The sequence below is a fragment of the Ursus americanus genome, chromosome 4 (genome assembly GCF_024610735.1).
Source record: "Ursus americanus isolate L20-20 chromosome 4, mUrsAme1.1.p, whole genome shotgun sequence".
In the NCBI taxonomy this organism is placed as follows: Eukaryota; Metazoa; Chordata; class Mammalia; order Carnivora; family Ursidae; genus Ursus; species Ursus americanus.
The window spans coordinates 11,412,683-11,431,900 of NC_142130.1; the positions used below are offsets into that span (position 1 = coordinate 11,412,683).

At 35.2% G+C, this 19,218-nt stretch overlaps 1 protein-coding gene across 1 annotated transcript in view; it reads right to left on the reverse strand.

The window, feature by feature from the left end:
* Nucleotides 1-513: 513 nt before the first annotated feature.
* The window catches only part of SPATA16 (spermatogenesis associated 16), a 225,223-nt gene continuing 206,518 nt past the window's right edge, over nucleotides 514-19,218 (reverse strand). The window contains exon 10 of the mRNA XM_045788744.2: nucleotides 514-636. Within this exon, the coding sequence (XP_045644700.2) occupies nucleotides 514-636 (123 nt within the window). The remainder of the gene's footprint in view (nucleotides 637-19,218) is intronic.

A 19,218-nucleotide genomic window follows, 5' to 3' on the forward strand; every position in this document is an offset into this window, starting at 1 on the left:
ACTGATAATATCGGCTATACCACATATGACTTACCTCTATAAGGATTGAGAAAGTATATTATGAGTTTTATAATTTTTATTATTTTTTAAGATTTTTATGTATTTGAGAAATTTGCGTGTATACTGTTTGTCCATATCTATACATGGTATGTGAGTAATTCTTAATGATACACATGAATATGCATGAATAGTATAAGCATACTTGGGTAGACCTGGTAAATGTTAAATTTTGAAAGAACAAATCAGGTGAAAGAGGCAGCAATGGTTATTTTATGAGCTGTTTAAGTAAGTAAGTCGAATTTGAACAGGAGTCAAGTCAAACTTATTGAGAACATTTATTGCTGCCAGTCAAGATGAATGAAGTATAGAATCCCTTTGAAAAGATGAGCTAAGGGGGGCGCGCCCTCACTCCTGTGGGTGAGCCTTTGTTACTGGACTGGCACAGTCAAGCTGGTGGGAGGCCACTGCCCCTTCCTCTGGGACCTCTTGATGGTAGCGCCTGCCCCCCAGTGACTAGCTTTGCTGCACGGTTTGAAGCCGCTTCAGTTTGGTTTTTTGCCTTCGAGCAGTTCTCAGTTTTTTAGTTTTTAAGAAACTGTCCTCTAATTGGTATAGGAAGTCTTCAATTCGTCCAACCTAGAAGAAATAAACAGATGCAACAATATTTGTTGTTGTTTTTCCAGGTTTTGTGTAGTTAGGAAAATGGTGAGGTATTTAAAACTAAAAGGCGCGTACAGGTCCCTGTTGGAACAGAACTGGCAGAGATGGAAATGATTGAACATAAAAGCTTCCTTCAGTCTCCATGTTGGATTCCCTTATTTTAGGAACATGAAGCAGACATGCAGGAGTTTGCTTTACCACTCAGTCCTATGTCCTGGGGATGGAAGTGGGTACTATCATCACCCACTGTCTTTAAAGGTCAGTAAAACCAGGGATTTCAAAAAGAAATAAATGGTGAAAAATGATTCCGTTATCAAAAGGAAGAATGGAAACAAACAAATCCACCCCCTCAAAGCCAGAGTTTGTAGCATTTGTATGCCCCTGGCCAACTTGGGAGAAAAATGAATATTACACATTGTCTTAGCAAGAACCATTTCTCCTTTAAATCACACAATTTTGGGGAAATACATTTTCTTAAAAAATGCCACACCCCAGGGAATAAGATGAATTAATGATATGCAAAACAATTATTCTCAAAAATAAACTATTAGTCTTTCTCCAAAGAAAACTTGTAATTATTCAGTGACACTTGGTTGAATACGTTGTATGATTTGTCACGATTTTATTCTACTAAAGAACGGTAGAATAAAACAGTTTACATATGTGCTGAGTTGGGCTCTCATGAAAGTCTGTAGATATCATAATTCATACTTAGCCCTGACTCCCAGCACCTGCATATTGTATTAGCCTGAAGTCACTCACTGAAGAGCCCATTGTCATAAAGTTAGCTCAGAGCTAGAGCACTTATTATTCAAGGTACACGAACATATCATCTACTTAAGATAAAAGCACTTAAACTCTAATTTTCCAATTTTGAGTTCTACTTTTAAATCACTTGATTTATCATTCAGGGTAATATCCAAAAGATAATTCAGATTGTCAAAAAGAGAATAATAAATGGTAGCACTCATCTATATGTTATGCTTAGGTCTTTTATCACACCAGGTGATGTAAATTGTCCACTGGTTTCCGCAAGAAAATAAGCTAATTTATTTATGTGAAAACAATTCTTTTTGAAAACCTAAAATCCCTGCAGGTAAAATTCTCCAGAAGCACATTGTTGTTTATGACGTCTGATCATTGCGGCAGTCATCAAAATAATTTGACAGAATATTTTTGGATTGTCATGAAGCCAGTGAATTATTCTATGTATTCCATACATTTATACGATCCAACTTAGACCAAAATCATAGGTAAAAAATTAACACAGAGAACAATCAAAACAAACATAATGGATGCCACTTTACCGTTACTTCAATAGTTGAGTTGATGACTCACTCATGTTTTTGCACTGAAAATGTATCATTTAAATCAAAGCTCTTTACAATTAGAATGTTTGCAATTAGTCCAAATACAATTTAAAATTACAATCCTAATGCAACAAAAAAAGCTTCTTTCAATGATAATTGTTTTAAAATATCCATTAGGTGGCTGCTGTCTTTTTTCCTATTTAAATTGTATTTATTAACAGCAGTGTTGACTGACTGGGTTGCCTTTCATTAAAAAAGACAGAGAAGTAACACAGGATGTCTGGTTGGAACAGAAAGTACTGCTAAATTAAGCTGGAGGTCTGGAGTATACCCTACCTACACGTCCGCCTGGCCTGTGTGTTTACCTCCTACCTGATCTGTCTACATGCTATCCTTTCAACCCATTCTCCTACTGGTACTGGAATGGTCTTTTTAAAATATAAGTCTGGTCACATCTTTCCTTGCTGAAAATACCTAAATGGATTCCCAAGCCCTTAACACGGCCTGCACAGCTTTGACTGATCTGGTTTCACTTGCATCTCTAATTCTGTCTCCTATCGCTCCATTTGCCTCAGCGTGTAGTGCATCTTCCAGTTATCTGAATACAGCAGTGCAGTGTTCTCTGCACCCTTGGTCTTCTTAATGACCTGCCATGTGATGGAATACTCCCATTCGAACACTTAAATTTCCCCTGGAAATTTCAACATCAGTGCCTCGGGGACATCTTCCTTGATAATCAAGATCAGGTTGGGTCTCTCAATAACATATATATTCCCATAGCAGCCCATTCATCTCTTTGCAATTTTTTTTTTACCTAATTGTTTATAATGACTTATTTAATATCTGTCTTCCCATTTGAGTTTTAAGATCTCTAAGACAGGAGCGAGGTCCATGTTGTCCACTATTCCCAGCTTGTAGGATATGGCAGACCCTCAATAATCCTCCTGTCTGATAATAGAGCTGAACACATTCAGCAACCAATTTGTTCTTCCATATTCACAGTGATGCCCGGTATGCAGCACATCAGAAAGCTTTCTTTCCTCTTATAAATTAAATAACCACCACTTTCATGTGCCATCATTCTATCATCGTTTAGCTTTGAGAGTCTCCAGACAAGATACTAACAAGGTGTGATCTCCATACTCGAAATGGACTGAGGTAGAAAGGGCACTGGAATAAAGAAAGAGTCAGGAGTCCTGCTTGTGGCCTGGCTTATAACACTGATCTGTGACCCCAGAGAAGTCACTTGGCCTCTCTGAGCTTCAGCTTAACTGACCTTTGATGAAGGAAGTGTTCTCCTGGATGATTTCCAAGGACACACCAAGCCAAAAAAATTCCATGACTTGTACTCACATCAGGTCTAAGTTAGTCCAATCTTACATGAGTCCTCACATTTTTCAAATCCGAGGTTATTCTCTTAGATTATACCATTAGATGAATGACACGCTATGCAGTAAAGTAAGTCAATTTTAGCTTCTATACTTTCTGAAGTGTAGGAGAGCTGCAACATGTTTTTAGTAAAGCTGGTTCTTTATTTTCTTTTTTTAAGTCAAGGAAAGAAAAATGCTAGTTGAAGAGAAAATAGATTCATATAACAAAGAAGAACAGATTGCAAACGATAGAAATTTCTATAAAGCCCTTAGGGAAATAAAACACAAAGAAAAATGTAAGCATGTAAGGAAGGGAAATGAGCCAGTTTTTGGAGCAGAGGCCTTATTAGACTTTCTTTGGTACAGAATCTACTTGCTTAACTATATCAGATAGTCTCCTTGGTCATTCTGGGTCTAATTTTCCCATTTGCAAAATGGGCAGATGGCTTTTTTTTTTTTTTTAACGTATCTATGTGCCAATGCTGACTTGGCTTTACAGAGCTATAGACACCAGAACAAATGAGCTTGCAGAGAATTTTGGGATGTCAGATGATCAAGGGGACTGAAAGTCTCAGTGAGGGGGCAGATTCTCACCTATCATATGGCCATCGGTCATAATCCACATCAAAGAGTAAGGACACTATTATCAACTAGTTTCTCATGATTTAGTGTAGATTCAAGAAGTTCAGAACGAAGTTCAGAACTCTGCAACTCTAAAAGGGAAGATAGCCTGAGAAGTAATAGGAGATCTCAAAATTAAAATTTTAACAGTGCAAAAACGAATAATACCAATGAGTGAGAAATGGGGAGATAACTAAACAGACCAACTTATATTAGAGGAAAATTTCGAATCAGCTCAGATTTCAAAGGGAGCACATTTGTTCTTTCATGCAAATATTTATTGAACATTTACTATGTGCTTGGCACTGTAATAGGGTGATTAGCAAAAATATCAAGATATTTGTTTATGAGGAACTCATATTCATATAGGAGAGGCTTAGCAAAAAAATGATTGCAATAAAGCATAATTGTTTCTGCAAGAATTATGTATGAAAAGTTCTATTGGCAAAAATGTCAGAACAGTGAATTCTACTTGAAGGAACATGGACATGCATTGCTGGAGATAGGAGCTGGCTCTTTGCCAGGACAAGAAGTGCATTCCAGACAGAGGGAAGGGCATCCATAAGAGCAAGGTTGTGAAAGAACACGGGCTATTTGATAGGGATAAGTTTCTTCTAGCATAGATGTGGGCATCGGGGGACTGGGAGTAGAGATACATACAGCAGGAAATACTGATTGGGGTCAGCTTGTAAAAAGGGGGAAAATATTTAGCCATGTGATTAGAATGTAAATCTGGTACCATTATGTGCAGTGGAATGCAGCCAGGGAAACTAGAGGCAGGTGAATCAATTAGGGGACCAGTGTAATAGGATATGGAGAATACTATGAGGGCCTGAATCAAGAACTTAAAGGATATTTAGGAAGAAAACTCTATAGACTTGATGAAAAATTCTGTGTTGGGTCAAGAAGGCAAGCAAAATTAGGAATGACTATGAAGTTTCTAACTTGAGATAATGATGATTTTTAATGAGATAAGAAATACAATTAGATGAACAGTTTTAGGGAAAAGAAATGAGTTTGATTCGTGACAAATATAAGAAATAGAAAAAAGTTTACATAATCAGAAATTAATTAAAAACGGACCTATAAAAATAGCCTAGTACTAGGCTAAAAGCCAGAACGAAACAAAATTCCAGATTTAAAAAAATCCCAACAATCTACCATCTTGCAGCCTACCATGTGACAAGCATTCTAGGAGTTAAAAAAGTGCTAAGAAAAACAAAAATGATGCTTTCAGTTATTCAGAGTAAAAAGGTGATTATCACACAGATACATTACTGGATAGAAGTCAGATATGTCTGGTTTGGAATTTCAGCTCCAGCATTTTCTTGGCGTGTGACTTCGTGCAAGTTTATTTAACTTCTTAAAACAGAAGTTTCTTTTTCTATCAACTGCTTCACAGGATCCTAGTAAGATTAAATTAATTTATATGTGGGGGCGCCTGGGTGGCACAGTGGTTAAGCGTCTGCCTTCGGCTCAGGGCGTGATCCCGGCGTTATGGGATCGAGCCCCACATCAGGCTCCTCTGCTGAGAGCCTGCTTCTTCCTCTCCCACTCCCCCTGCTTGTGTTCCCTCTCTCGCTGGCTGTCTCTATCTCTGTCGAATAAATAAATAAAATCTTTAAAAAAAATTAATTTATATGAAGTATTTGCATAGGTCTGAATCACTATTATTTAATTGTAGCATTAATACTTGAATCTGGAAGTGTATGCTCAGTAAATAGAAAAAATACAGCTAAGTAAAAAAATACAAAAGGGAAATAAAATAAAAAGATAAACAACATTAACAAACACTCTGTTTTTGGTCTCTACTCTGTGAGGGGTGCTGCCTCAGGACCTGAGCTAATTGTAGTTGCCATACATTAACGTCTTGAGAGCAGGTCTCAAAATTCCACTCTATAAAAGTCAGAATTAGGAGGGGCAGAGAAAGGAGAGGAGAGAGGAGTTTCCGATAGCACATATTAGTTGCACGTTCAATATAAATCTGCAGTATTCTCTGGTTGCCTCCCTAGAAACCAATCTGCTTATAGACAACAATGTGTCTGTCTCATGGAAGCAACCTAAGTGTTCACTGATGAAGGAATGAATAAAAAAAAAATGTCTTACACACACACACACACACACACACACACACACACACACAGAGAGAGAGAGAGGAATATTATTCAGCCAGAAAAAGAAAGAAATCTTATTTGCAACAGTGTGAATGGAACTTGAAGGCATTATGTTAAGTATAATAAGTCAGAGAAAGACAACCAAGCTCATAGACACAGAGAACAGACTGGTGGTTGTCAGAAGTGCAGGGGCTGGGGAGAGGTGGGCAAAATAGATGAAGATAGTCCGAAGGTACAAACTTCTAGTAATGAAATAAATAAGTCATGGGGATGTAATGTACAGCATAGTGACTGTAGTTAATAATATGGTACTGTATATTTGAAAGTTAATGAGAGATTCGATCTTAGAAGTTCTCATCACAAGAAAAAATCTTGTACCTATGTGTGGCCATGGATGTTAACTAGACTTATTGTGGTGATCATTTCACAATATATATGAATACAATTATGTTATACACCTGAAACTAATATAATGTTATATGTTTATTATATCTCTATAAAAATATGAAAAAAAACCCTTTTCAGGTAAAATGTGTCTATTTCCAAGGAGACAAATACTTTTATCCCTTCTCTGATCAGGTCATATCACATCTGGTCTATCATGCTTGGTTCTGGGTGTGTCAAGGATCTTACTCCAAACTGTACGAAGAAAAGCCGATGGATCTGGAGGTCTTCAACATGAAGAAGGGAATCGTAACAGGAGTCTGTGGTGTGCAAGTATATCAAGGTTTTTACGTGGAAGGGGTGGCAGATTTGTTTTGTGTTAGCTAATACAGTGGAAAGAGTGCTACCTACAATTAGACAGTAAGTTTGATTCTCAAGTCTTCCATTAGTCATGTGACTTAACTTCTGACCGTTAATTTTCTCATCTCTTATATAAATAACAAATTAATAATGATAATCATAGTCTACTTGACCGGGTTTTTGTGAGGATTAAATGGTTTAGTGTTTGTGAAAAGTTCTTCATAAATGGCTAAGCCATCCAAGATAATAGCAGTTACATTGTGTAGTGCCCAGTGGCTTCATAGTAGGTTCTCAGTAAATATTTGCTGAATCAATGAATAACTGAATAAGTCATCAAATGAGTGAAAGAGTAGATATTAAACATAACCATTTTTGTCACAATTGTATAAAAATGAAAGGGACTTTAGGATGAGCTATGGCAACCCCCATCACAGAGAGTGGAAATCAAACATTAGATGACTCTCGGAGAACATGAAATATTTGAGTCTTGTGTGAGCTGGCATTGGATTCAATAAATTTTTAAAATTCATTCCAACTTTAAAGTACTAATTCCGTGATGTTTAGTTTGACCTGGATTCATTCCACAGAAATGTGCTTCATGGAAGGAGGGCATATTGCACTTTGCCTGTACCACATGGACAAGCATTATGGCAATGAGAGGGATCCAACAATTTCTATTGTTGTAGTTTTTTATATACTGAGTGTACTGAACTAATTAATATAAACACCCATAGATACTGGGATTCTTGAGCCTCCCCTGTGTCCCATTTATAAGATTATCATATCTAAAAGACCTATATTTTTTTCTCTAGGTGTATCAGAATTGTATCTTACATGCACAGGGCCCCTATTATGGATTAGCTTAATAGCAGAAGGCAGTTCACAGCATACTCATTTCCTTTTCATCTTATAACTGCACAAGATTATGCACTGGCACTAAAATATTTCTTTTCAGTTAATGATTTTATATTTTTTTCAGTGTATCAAAACTTACAATTTTCTACTGAATTTCAGGATAAAATGTAACATTTTTACAGATAAAAATAATATGTTTTCCCACATATAACCACTCATAATCACTTTAAATATAGGCATGCTAAAAGGTACTTGAATATTTACTCCAATAATCTTTTACCTTAAATTGGTTTGTATCTTATATGTCGGTGGAAAGTATAGGGATGCCCTTGGGTCAAGGTGACATTCTGTTCATTTAAGAGCTTTCATGTGAAGGAGGATTGCTATTAACTCTCCATCATTTTGTGTTGTTGACTGTGCCTTCATCTGCACAGAGATCCAACCTATTTTCACATGGTAATTGAAGGTATATGAGCCAGGGTGAAAGCAACATTACTGCCTTCCACTTATTGTGTGTGAGGGCTGGCCATGAGACCAAAGGCATTGCTGAGAAAGAAACTGAATTTTAGGGCAATAGTTAGAAATGGGGGCAAACTAAGGAAAGAAATAACTAGAAGCCCAATATGAGCAAATTTAGTGAGAGATGATAACAATAAGGGACTACACAGCAGTGGCTTGATTGAACTTTCAAAGGGGAGTCATTCAGATGTGGTAGAGGGAAAGGAGAGTCACTGTTACGATTTGGGTGGGCCTTTTCCTTCCAAAGTTAATTAAAATCAAACACTACTAGATTGAGTTGAATTGTGTTCTCTCAAAATCCATGTACTGAAGTCTTAACTCTCAGTACTTCAGAATGTGACCTCATTTACGGAAGTAGTCAAGTTAAAATGAAGTCATTAGGGTGGGCCTTAATCCAAAATGATTGGTGTTCTCATAAAAAGAGGAAATTTGTATAGGCACACAGGGAGAGTTCCATGTAAAGACAAACGCAGATTGGGGTATGATAAAAGGTATGATAAACATTGACAGCAAACCACTGGGAGCTAGAGAGGTGTGGAACTGATTCTTTCTGATGGCTCTCAGAAGGAACCAAGTCCACTTTGATCTTAGAACTTCCAGCTTCCAGAACTGCAAGACAATCAACTCCTGTTGTTTAAGCCACTCAGCTTGTGGTACTTCGTTACAGTAGCCCGAGCAAACTACTACAGTAACTAAGTCATAAAGTTAATGGAAGCTCAATTAAGTTCTAATTTTCCCCTCAAACATGATTGATGCTTTCTAAAATTCACTTCTCCTGCTGGTTCATGCTCCCTACTAAGCCTGCCCAGTTTAGTGTGTACCATGGGAACCAAGGTGGCTTCTTTCCAATAATGGCAGTGAAAGGAAGTTGACCTCAAATGTGAAAGCATGGGTAAATTACACTGAGAGACTCGAATTGGGACTTCCTATTGGATTTTATGTAGTCTGGAACACGGAGAGGGGATTAGGTATGTTTATAGGGGTTTGTTTGCATATGTTCATGCCTTAAGAATTGGGTACTCGAAGGATTTTTTAGTAAAGCTTTTAAAGATGATTTATAGAAGAAAAAATTGTAGATGAAATAAGAATCACATTCTTCAGGAATAAATATCATGTTTATATGACTATGATGGTGGTTACAGAATAAGAATGTGTTTCTAGAGATTAGCAGTATGGACCAAAATCCTCTCTGCAAAACAGATATTTCACTCACCACAGTGGATTTGGTAACATTAGTTTCTTTGCTCTGTTCCATTTAGTTTCCAGACCAAATGCTTTTAAATATTTATCATCAAAAATGGTTTGAATTTTAATTCTTATTAGAATGACAATTGTTTTCAAACAGGCTTGAAATTAATTTCTAAAATAAAGTTAGTTTCTGAAACGGAGTTGTTTCTGTTATTCATAATCTATCCATTTCCTTTAGCTTTTGGCCTGCATTCAAGCAGACAAGCCCCACATTTTTCCTTTTTCATTTAGTGAACTTGGTATTTTATTCAGTATTCTAGTCATAGAAGTAGGTTAGAAATTACAAAATGTGCAAAAATCCTTCCTGCTAAACTGTATTACAAGCTGTTGATTGAAAACTCCCCTAATGATAACACTTTTTGTTATGTTTAGTATACAGTTAAAGAACAATTACAAAACCTTGCTATGACTTTGTCCAGGAGACCATGTATCATGGTTTTTCTTTTTAACTATCTTTCAACATTTAATGGCATAATTTATCTGAGGGTTTAAATATATATTTTTAAAACTTTCATTTTGAGATAATTGTGGATTCACGTGCATCAGTGAGAAGCAATACAAGGAGAACCTAGGTACTTTCAGTTTGTCCCAATGGTAACAAAACTGTAGAATAGCATATTGGGATATTGACACTGATACAGTTAAGAAACAGAAGAGCTCCATTACCACAAAGATCTCACGTGTTGCCCTTTTTTAGCTACACCCATTTTTCTCCAGTTACCTCATCCCGCTTAAGATTCTCTCTCTCCCTCTTCCTCTGCCCCTTCCCCCAACTCACATGCTCTTTTTCTCTCAAACAAATCAAATCAAAACAAAACAAAACAAACAAAAAACCAAACAAACCCAACCTGGGGGCTCCTGAGTAGCTCAGTTGGTTAAGCATCTACCTTCTGCTCAGATCATGATCCCAGGGTCCTGGGATTGAGTCCCACATCAGGCTCCCTGCTTGGCGGGGCAGGAAGCCTGCTTCTCCCTCCATCGTCTACCCCTGCCCCCTGCTTGTGCACTCTCTCTCTCATGCTCTGTCTCAAATAAATAAACTCTTTATTATAGTTTAAAAAGTCTAATAAAGTCTTGAAATTAAGTAGACTGATTCCTCCCCTTTCATTCTTTTTCTAAGTGTTTTAGCTATTCTGTTTTGTCTTTCCATATACATTTTAGAATGGTCTTGTCTTCATGTATGAAAAATCTTCCTGGAATTTTAACAGGAATTGCATTAAGCCTGTATATCAATTTTGAGAGACTGACGTCCATACTATGCTGAGTCTTCCAATTTATGAACATAGTATGTCCCACCATTTATTTATATCTTTGATTTCTTTCCTTATTGTTTGTAGTTTTGGGCATGCAAATTCTATACATGTTTTGTTAGATTCATAGCAAAGCATTCTTTAAAAGCAATTATAAATGGTACTGTATTTTAAATTTCAGTGTTTTTGATCACTGCTAGTATATAGTAACATAATTGTGTTTTGCACTTTTGTGTCTTGCAACCTTGCTGAATGCACTACTACTACTGCTATTTACTATTATTACTATTATCTTCATCATTTTGTAGATTCCTTGGGATTTTCTATGTAGACAATCATGCCGCCTGCAAATAGGAGAAGTTCTATTTCTTCTTTTCTGAGCCTTTTATTTCCTTTTCTTGCCTTTCAGCAGTGGCTAGAATTTCCAGTACAATGTTGAATAAGAGTGGTGAGAGCTGACACCCTTGCCTTGTTTCTGATCTTAGGGGGAATGCCTTCAGTCTTTGAGTATTAAGTATAATGTTAGCTGTAAGATTTTTGTAGATGTTGTTTAACAAGCCGAGGAGGTTCTCCTCTAAGCCTAATTTTCTGAGAGTTTTTATCATGAATAGGTATTAAATTTTGTTGACTGCTTTTTCTGCATCAATTGATATGACCATGTGATTTTTTCTTTTGTATTCTGTTAATTTGAAAGATTACATTAAATTTCAAATATTCAGACTTGCATCTCTGGAATGAACTCCACTTGCTTATGGCTTATAATTCTTTTTACATACTGCTAAATTCTATTTGCTAAGATTTTAAAGATTTTTGTATCTATATTCTTAAAGGATATTGAGTTGCATTTTTTGGTACTGTTTTTGTCTTGTTTGTTATCTGGATAATACTAACTTTATAATGTGAATTGGGGAGTGTTCCTACCTCTTGTATTCTTTGAAAGAGATTATGTAGAATTTACATCAGACCAGCTGGGCTTGGAGATTTCTTTTTTGGAAGTTTTAAATTATGAATTAAATTTTCTTAATAGTTATAAGATGATTCAAATTATTTCATATTGGATGAGCTGTGCTGGTTTGTGTTTTTTGAGGAATTAGTACATTTCATCTAAGTGACAAATCTATATGTGTAGAGTTGATCATAGTATTCCCTTATTATACTTTTGATGTCTGTAGGGTCTATAGTGATATCCCATTCCATTCCTGATATTGGTGATTTATGTCTTCTCTCTTTCTTCATTAGCCCTATTCAAACTTTGCAGATTTTAAAGAACCAGTGCTTTGTTTAACTGATTTTCTCTATGTTTTTTCTGTTTTCATTTTCACTAAGTTTTAGTTTTCTTTTAATTATTTCCTTTTTTGAGCTTGCTTTGGGTTTATTTTGCTTTTCTTTTTTATGTTCTTGAGGTGGGGCTTCAATAATCGGTTTGAGATTTTTTTTCTATTATACTATATGCATTTAGTGTTATGCACTTATCTTTCAGTGTTGCTTTGGCTGTGTCCCCCAAATTTTGATATGTTGTATTTTCATTTTCATTCAGTTCAATGTAGTTTTTAATTTTCTTTGAGACTTCTTTTTGAACCATGGATTATCCTAGTATTTAGAGATTTTTTGTTATCTCTCTGATGTTGGTTCCATTGAGGTTGAAGAAAACATCGTTTGTGATTTCAGTATTTTAAAAAAAGTTGAGGTTTGTTTATGGCCTGGGATATAGTCTATTTTGGTATATAGTCCATGGGCACTTGAAAAGAATGTGTATTCTGCTGTTGTTGGATAGATGTTCTATAAACGTGGGTTAGGTACTCTTGCTTGATGGTGTTATGGAGTTCTATATATACTTGCTGACTTTTCTGATTAGTTGCTCTATTGATTCTTGAGAGAGAGGAGTTAAAATCTCCAACCATAATTGCAGACTTGTTAACTTTTCCTTTCAGTCCTATCAATTTTTGTTTCATATCTTTTTCAGACCTGTTTGGTGCATATACATTGCTATGTCTTCTTGGTGGTTGACCCTTTTATCATTATGTAATATCTTTCTCTGTTTCCAGTAGTTTTCTTTGCTCTGAAGTCATGTAAAATACCCAATTTAAACCACAAAAGTCACTAGCACTTTCCTTATACTAATGTCTGTGTGATATCTTTTCCATCCTTCAACTTTCAGCCTGCCTGTGTCTTTATATTTGATGAGTTTGGAGACAGCATATCATTGAATCCTGAAACTAAATTCATTTTGTCAATCTCTGTCCTTCAGTTGGTATATTTAGACCATTTACATTTAATATAATTATTGCTATGTAAGGGCTTTGTCATTTTATTTTTTGTTTTCTTTTTGCTCTCTTTGGTTTTTTAATTTATTTTTTAACCTTCCTAGGAGTACTGAGACATTTTTAAGAATTCCATTTTAATTTAGCTAGTGTTTTTTGCATATCACTTTGTATAGCATTTTTAGTAGTTACTCTAGGTATTAATATACATATTTATTTCAATATATAATATAAAATTAAATATATAAAGATTTGTATATATAAATACACTTCAAACATAAAATGCACAGACCAGTAGACTGAAAATTTTACTTTTTTCTTCATTTTATGTTCAGTTGGAGTGTAGAGACCTTACTTTAACATGTCTATACATTCCTCCATTTATAATTTGCTCTACATATATTCCTGCATGTAAATATTTGCTCTACATATATTTAGAAGGTTATTAATATGGATTTACTTCCCTTAATAGATATGCCTATTCAGATTGTCTATTTCTTCTTGAGTGAGTTTTGGCAGATTGTGTCTTTCAAGGAATTTGACCATTTCATCTAGGTTATCAAATTTGTGGGCATAGCATTTGTTCACAGTATTCCTTTTTTGTCCTTTCAATTTCCATGGGATCTATAGTGATGTCCCCTCTTTAATAACTGATTATTAGTAATTTGTGTTTTCTGATTTTGTTTTGTTTTGTTTTGTTTTTTCCCTTAGTTAGCTTGGCTAGAGGCTTATTGATTTTATTGATCTTTTCAAAGAAACAGTTTTGGTTTGGTTGATTTTCTCTATTGATTTCCTGTTTTCACTTTCATTGATTTCTCTTCTATTTCTTAGTATTTATTTTCTTCTGCTTGCTTTGGACTTGATTTGCTCTTTTTTTTCCCCTAGTTTCTTAAGGTGAAAATAAGATGATTGATTTTAGATCTCCTTTTCTAATGTGTACATTCAAATGCTACAAATCTCCCTCTAAGCACTACTTTCACTATGTCACAAAAATTTGGTAAGTTGTGTTTTTATTTGTATTTGATTTAAAATATTTTAAAATATCCCTTGAGATTTCTTATTTGACCCATGTATTATGTAGATGTATATTGTTTAATCTCTCTGTATTTTGAGATTTTCTTGTTATTGATTCTAATCTAATTCCATCATGGCCTGAGAGCAGACATTGTATAATTTCTATTATTTTAAATTTTAAGGTGGATTTTATGGCCTAGAATGTGGTCTATGTTGGCGAATGGGCAACAATAAAGCAACAATGTATTTGATTATGCATGCCTATGTACATATCTTATGTGTATGTGTTTGTGTATACCGATATACACACACACTTATGTTTGCTTATATATATAAATAAAATGAATGAAAGCTATGATACAGATATGGAAAAAATGATTATTTTGTTATTATAAGGTACTCACACTACCTGTGTAGTGGTGTAGTGGTATCCATTTGAAACTGGACTTGGATTAGTTGTAAATGTATATTGTAAACTCTAGGATAACTAGTAAAAATAGTAAAAAATTATAATTGATATGCTAAGAAAGGAGAGAAAAAGAATCATGTAAAATACCCAATTAAAACCACAAAAGGCAGAGAAAGACTGGAAGACTGTTACGACTTTGTCAACATTTGCTAAGTAGAGCACAGGGTGCTGGATGATGAGCTGCATGCAGTTCAACAAAAGAGATTCTTTACTCTGTCCCCTTCATCTGTCTTTGAAATCCTCCACTGAGTTTTTAAGTTTTTATTTTAATTCCAGTATGGTTATGATACAGTGTTATATTAATTTCAGGTGTACAATATAGTGATTTTGTTGACTGTTTCCTTTGCTGTGCAGAAGATTTGATGTATGTAGTCCCACTAATTTATTTTTGCTTTTATTTTCCTTCCCTCAGAAGATATATTTTAGAAATATGTTGCTATGGCCAATGTCAAAGGGATTACTGCCTATGTTCTCTTCTAGGATTTTTATGGTTTCAGGTCTCACATTTAGGTCTTTAATACATTTTTTAAAAGATTTTATTTATTTATTTGACAGAGAGAGAGACAGCCAGCAAGAGAGGGAACATAAGCAGGGGGAGTGGGAGAGGAAGAAGCAGGCTCCCAGCGGAGGAGCCCGATATGGGGCTCGATCCCAGGACTCTGGGATCATTCCCTGAGCTGAAGGCAGATGCTTAACGACTGAGCCACTCAGGTGCCCCAGTCTTTAATACATTTTAAGTTTATTTTTGTGTATATTGTAAGAAAGTGGTCCATTTTCATCCTTTTCATGTATCTGTCCAGTTTTCTCAACAACACTTGAAGAGACTTTTCTCATTGGATATCTTTCCTGCTTTGTCAAAGATTAATTGACCATATAAGTATGTGTTTATTTTGGGTTTCCTATTCCGTTCTGTTGATCTAGATGTCTGTTTTTGTGCCAGAACCATATTGTTTTGATTATTGCTACTTTGTAAGATAACTTGAAGTTCAGAACTGTGATGCCTCCACCCTTGCTTTTCCTTCTCAAAATTGCTTTGGCTATTTGGGGTCTTTTGGGGTTCCATATAAATTTTAGGATTGTTTGTTCTAGCTCTGTGAAAAATGTTGTTGGTATTTTGATAGGGATTGCATTAAATGTATAGGTTGCTTTGGGTAGTATAGACATTTTAACAATATTTGTTCATCCAATCCACGAGCATGGAATGTCTTTCCATTTCTTTGTGTCATCTTAGTTTCTTTCATCAATGTTTTATATTTTTCAGAGTACAGGTTTTGACCTCTTTGGTTAGGTTTATTCCTAGGTATCTTATTATTTTTGGTGCAATTGTAAATGGGGCCGTTTTCTTAATTTCTCTTTCTGCTGCTTCATTATTAGTGTATAGAAATGTAACAGATTTCTACACATTTATTTGGTATTCTGTAACTTTACTGAATTCATTTGTCAGTTCTAGTAATTTTTTGGTAGAGCCTTTAAGGTTTTCTATATGTAGGATCATGACATCTTAAAATATGACAGTTACTTCTTCCTTATCAATTTGGATGCCTTTTATTTCTTTCTGTTTTATTTTTATTGCTGTGACTTGAACTTCCAGTACTGTGTTGAACAAAAGTGGTGAGATTGGACCTCTTGTCTTGTTCCTGACCTTAGGGGAAAAGCTCTCACTTTTCCCCCATTAAGTATGGTGGTAGCTTTGAGTTTTTCATATATGGCCTTTATTATGTTGAGGTATGTTCTCCCTAAACCTTTTTTTTTTTTTTTTTTTTTGAGAGAGAGAGAGAGAGAGAAAGTGTGGGGGGAGGGGCAGAGGGAGAGAGAGAGAATCTTAAGCAGGCTTCACACTCAGCATGGAGCCCAATGTGGGGCTTGATCTCATGATACTGAAATCATGACCTGAACCAAAACCAAGAGTCAGATGCTCAACTGTGTGAGCCACCCAGGTGACCCTAAATCTACTTTGTTGAGAGTTTTTATCGTTAATGGGTGATGTACTTTGTCAAATGCTTTTCTGCATCTATTGAAATATAATATGGTTTTTATCCTTTTTCTTATTGATGTGAGGTATCAAGTTAATTGATTTGTGAATATTGAACCACACTTGTATTTCAGGAATAAATCTCACTTGATTGTGGTGAATGATTTTTTTTTAATATATTGTTGGATTCAGTTTGCTAGTATTTTGTTGAGGATTTTTGCATCTATGTTCATCAGAGATATTGGCTTGTAGTCCTTTTTTTGTGGTGTCTTTATCTGATTTAGGTATCAGGGTGATACTGGCTTCGTAGAATGAATTTGGAAGTTTTCCTTCTATTTTTTGGAATAGTTTGAGAAGAATAGGTATTAACTCTTCCTTAAATATTTGGTAGAATTCCCCTTGAAGCCGTCCAGTCCTGGATTTTTGTTTTTGGGAGTTTTCGGACTACTGATTCAATCTCCTTGCTGGTAATTGGTCTGTTCAAATTTTCTATTTCTACCTGCTTCAGTTTTGGTAGGTTATATGTTTGTAGGAATTTATCCATTTTCTCTAGGTTGTCGAATTTGTTGGCATATAGTTTTTTGTAATGTTCTATAACAATTATTTGTATTTCTGTGGTGTTGGTTGTCATTTCTCTTCTTTCATTTATGATTTTATTTTTTTGAGCCCTTTCTCTTTTTTTCTTGATAAGTCTGGCTAGAGGTTTATTGATTTTGTTGATCTTTTCAAAGAACCAGCTCCTGGTTTCATTGATCTGTTCCATTTATTTCTTTTTAGTTTCTATATCATTTATTTCTGTTCTAATCTTTATTATTTCCTTCCTTCTGATGATTTTGGGTTTTGTTTGTTATTCTTTTTCTAGCTCATTTAGGTGCAAAGTTAGGTTGTTTGAGATTATTCTTGCTTGTTGAAGTAGGTCAGTATCACTATATACTTCCCTCTTAGAACCTCTTTTGCTGTATCCCAAGTGAAGGATCATTGTGTTTTTATTTTCATTTGTTTCCATGTTGATTTTTTCTTTGATTTCTTCGTTGATCCATTCATTGTTCAATAGCATTTATTAGTAGCATATTATTTAACCTCCCAGTATTTGCTGTCCTTCCAGATTTTTTCTTGTGGTTGACTTTTAGTTTCATAGCATTATGGTCAGAAAAGATGCAGAGTATGACTTCAATCATTTCGAATTTGTTGAGGCTTGTTTTGTGGCCTAATATGTGATCTATTCGGGAGAATGTTCCATGTGCACTTGAAAAGAATGTGTGTATTCTGCTATTTTAAGATGAAATGTTCTGAATATATCTGTTAAATCCATCTGGTCCAGTGTGTCATTCAAAGCCACTGTTTTCTTGTTGATTTTCTGTTTGAATGATTTGTCCATTGATGTAAGTGGGGTGTTAAAGTCCCCTACTATTATTGTATTACTATCAAGTAGTTTATGTTTGTTATTATTGTTTTATGTATTTGGGTTCTCCCATGTTGGATGCATACATATTTACAATTGTTGTATCTTCTTGTTGGATTGTCCCCTTCATTAGTATACAATATCTTTCTTTGTCTCTTTTACAGTCTTTGCTTTAAAGCCTATTTTGTCCAACATAAGTATTGCCACTCTGGCTTTCTTTTGACACCCATTTGCATGATAAATGTTTCTCTAGCCCCTCACTTTTGATCTGCAGGTGATTTTAGGTCTGAAATGAGTTTCATGTAGGCAGCATATAGATGGGTCTCTTTTTTTTTTTTTTTAAAGATTTTACTTATTTATTTGACAGAGACAGCCAGCGAGAGAGGGAACACAAGCAGGGGGAGTGGGAGAGGAAGAAGCAGGCTCCTAGCGGAGGAGCCCGGTGTGGGGCTTGATCCCAGAACGCCGGGATCACACCCTGAGCCGAAGGCAGATGCTTAATGACTGCGCCACCCAGGCGCCCCAAGATGAGTCTCTTTTTATCCACTGTGTCACCCTATGTCTTTTGATTGGAGTGATTAGTCCATTTACATTACATTCAAACTAATTATTGATAGATACATATTTATTGCCATTTTGTTACTTGTTTTGTTGTTGTTTTTGTAGGTTTTCTCTGATCCTTTCTTCTCTTTCTCTCTTTCATGGTTTGCTGGTTTTCTTTAGTGATGTGCTTGGATTCCTTACTTTTAATTTTTGCATATCTATTACTGTTTTTTGATTTGTGGTTACCACTTAGTTTATATATAACATCTTCTGAATATAGCAATCTACATTAAGCTGATTGTCACTTAATTTTAAACATTCTCTACTCCTCTCCCCTCCAAATTTCAGATATTTGGTATCATATTTTACATACACTGAGGTTTTTTTTTTTAATTTTCATTTCTTATTTCAGTATTTGCAGTTTTAAAATTTCTATTTGGTTCTTTTTATATCTTCTATTATCTGCTGAACCTTTCTATTTCTTTATGGAGACTCATTTTTTTCATTTGTTTTAAGGTGTTTGTAATTGCTCATTAAAATATTTCTTATGATGGGTACTTTAAGATCTTTGTCAGATAATTCTAATATTTCTATCATCTCTGTGTTAGAATCTATTCTCTTTTCTCATTCAGTTTGAGATCTTCTTGGTTCCTGATAGGATGAGAGATTTTCATTTGAAATCTAGGCATTTTGGGCATTATGCTATGAGGCTCTGGATCTTGTTTAAACCTTCTCAATTAGCTGGATTTTTCTGACGCTGCTATGGCAGAGGATGGGAGGGGCACTGCCTTGTTACTCCTCGGTGCGTACGGAAGTTCAGGTTCCCCACTTAGCTTTCATTGTCTCCTGAGGGAGGGGCTCCTCAT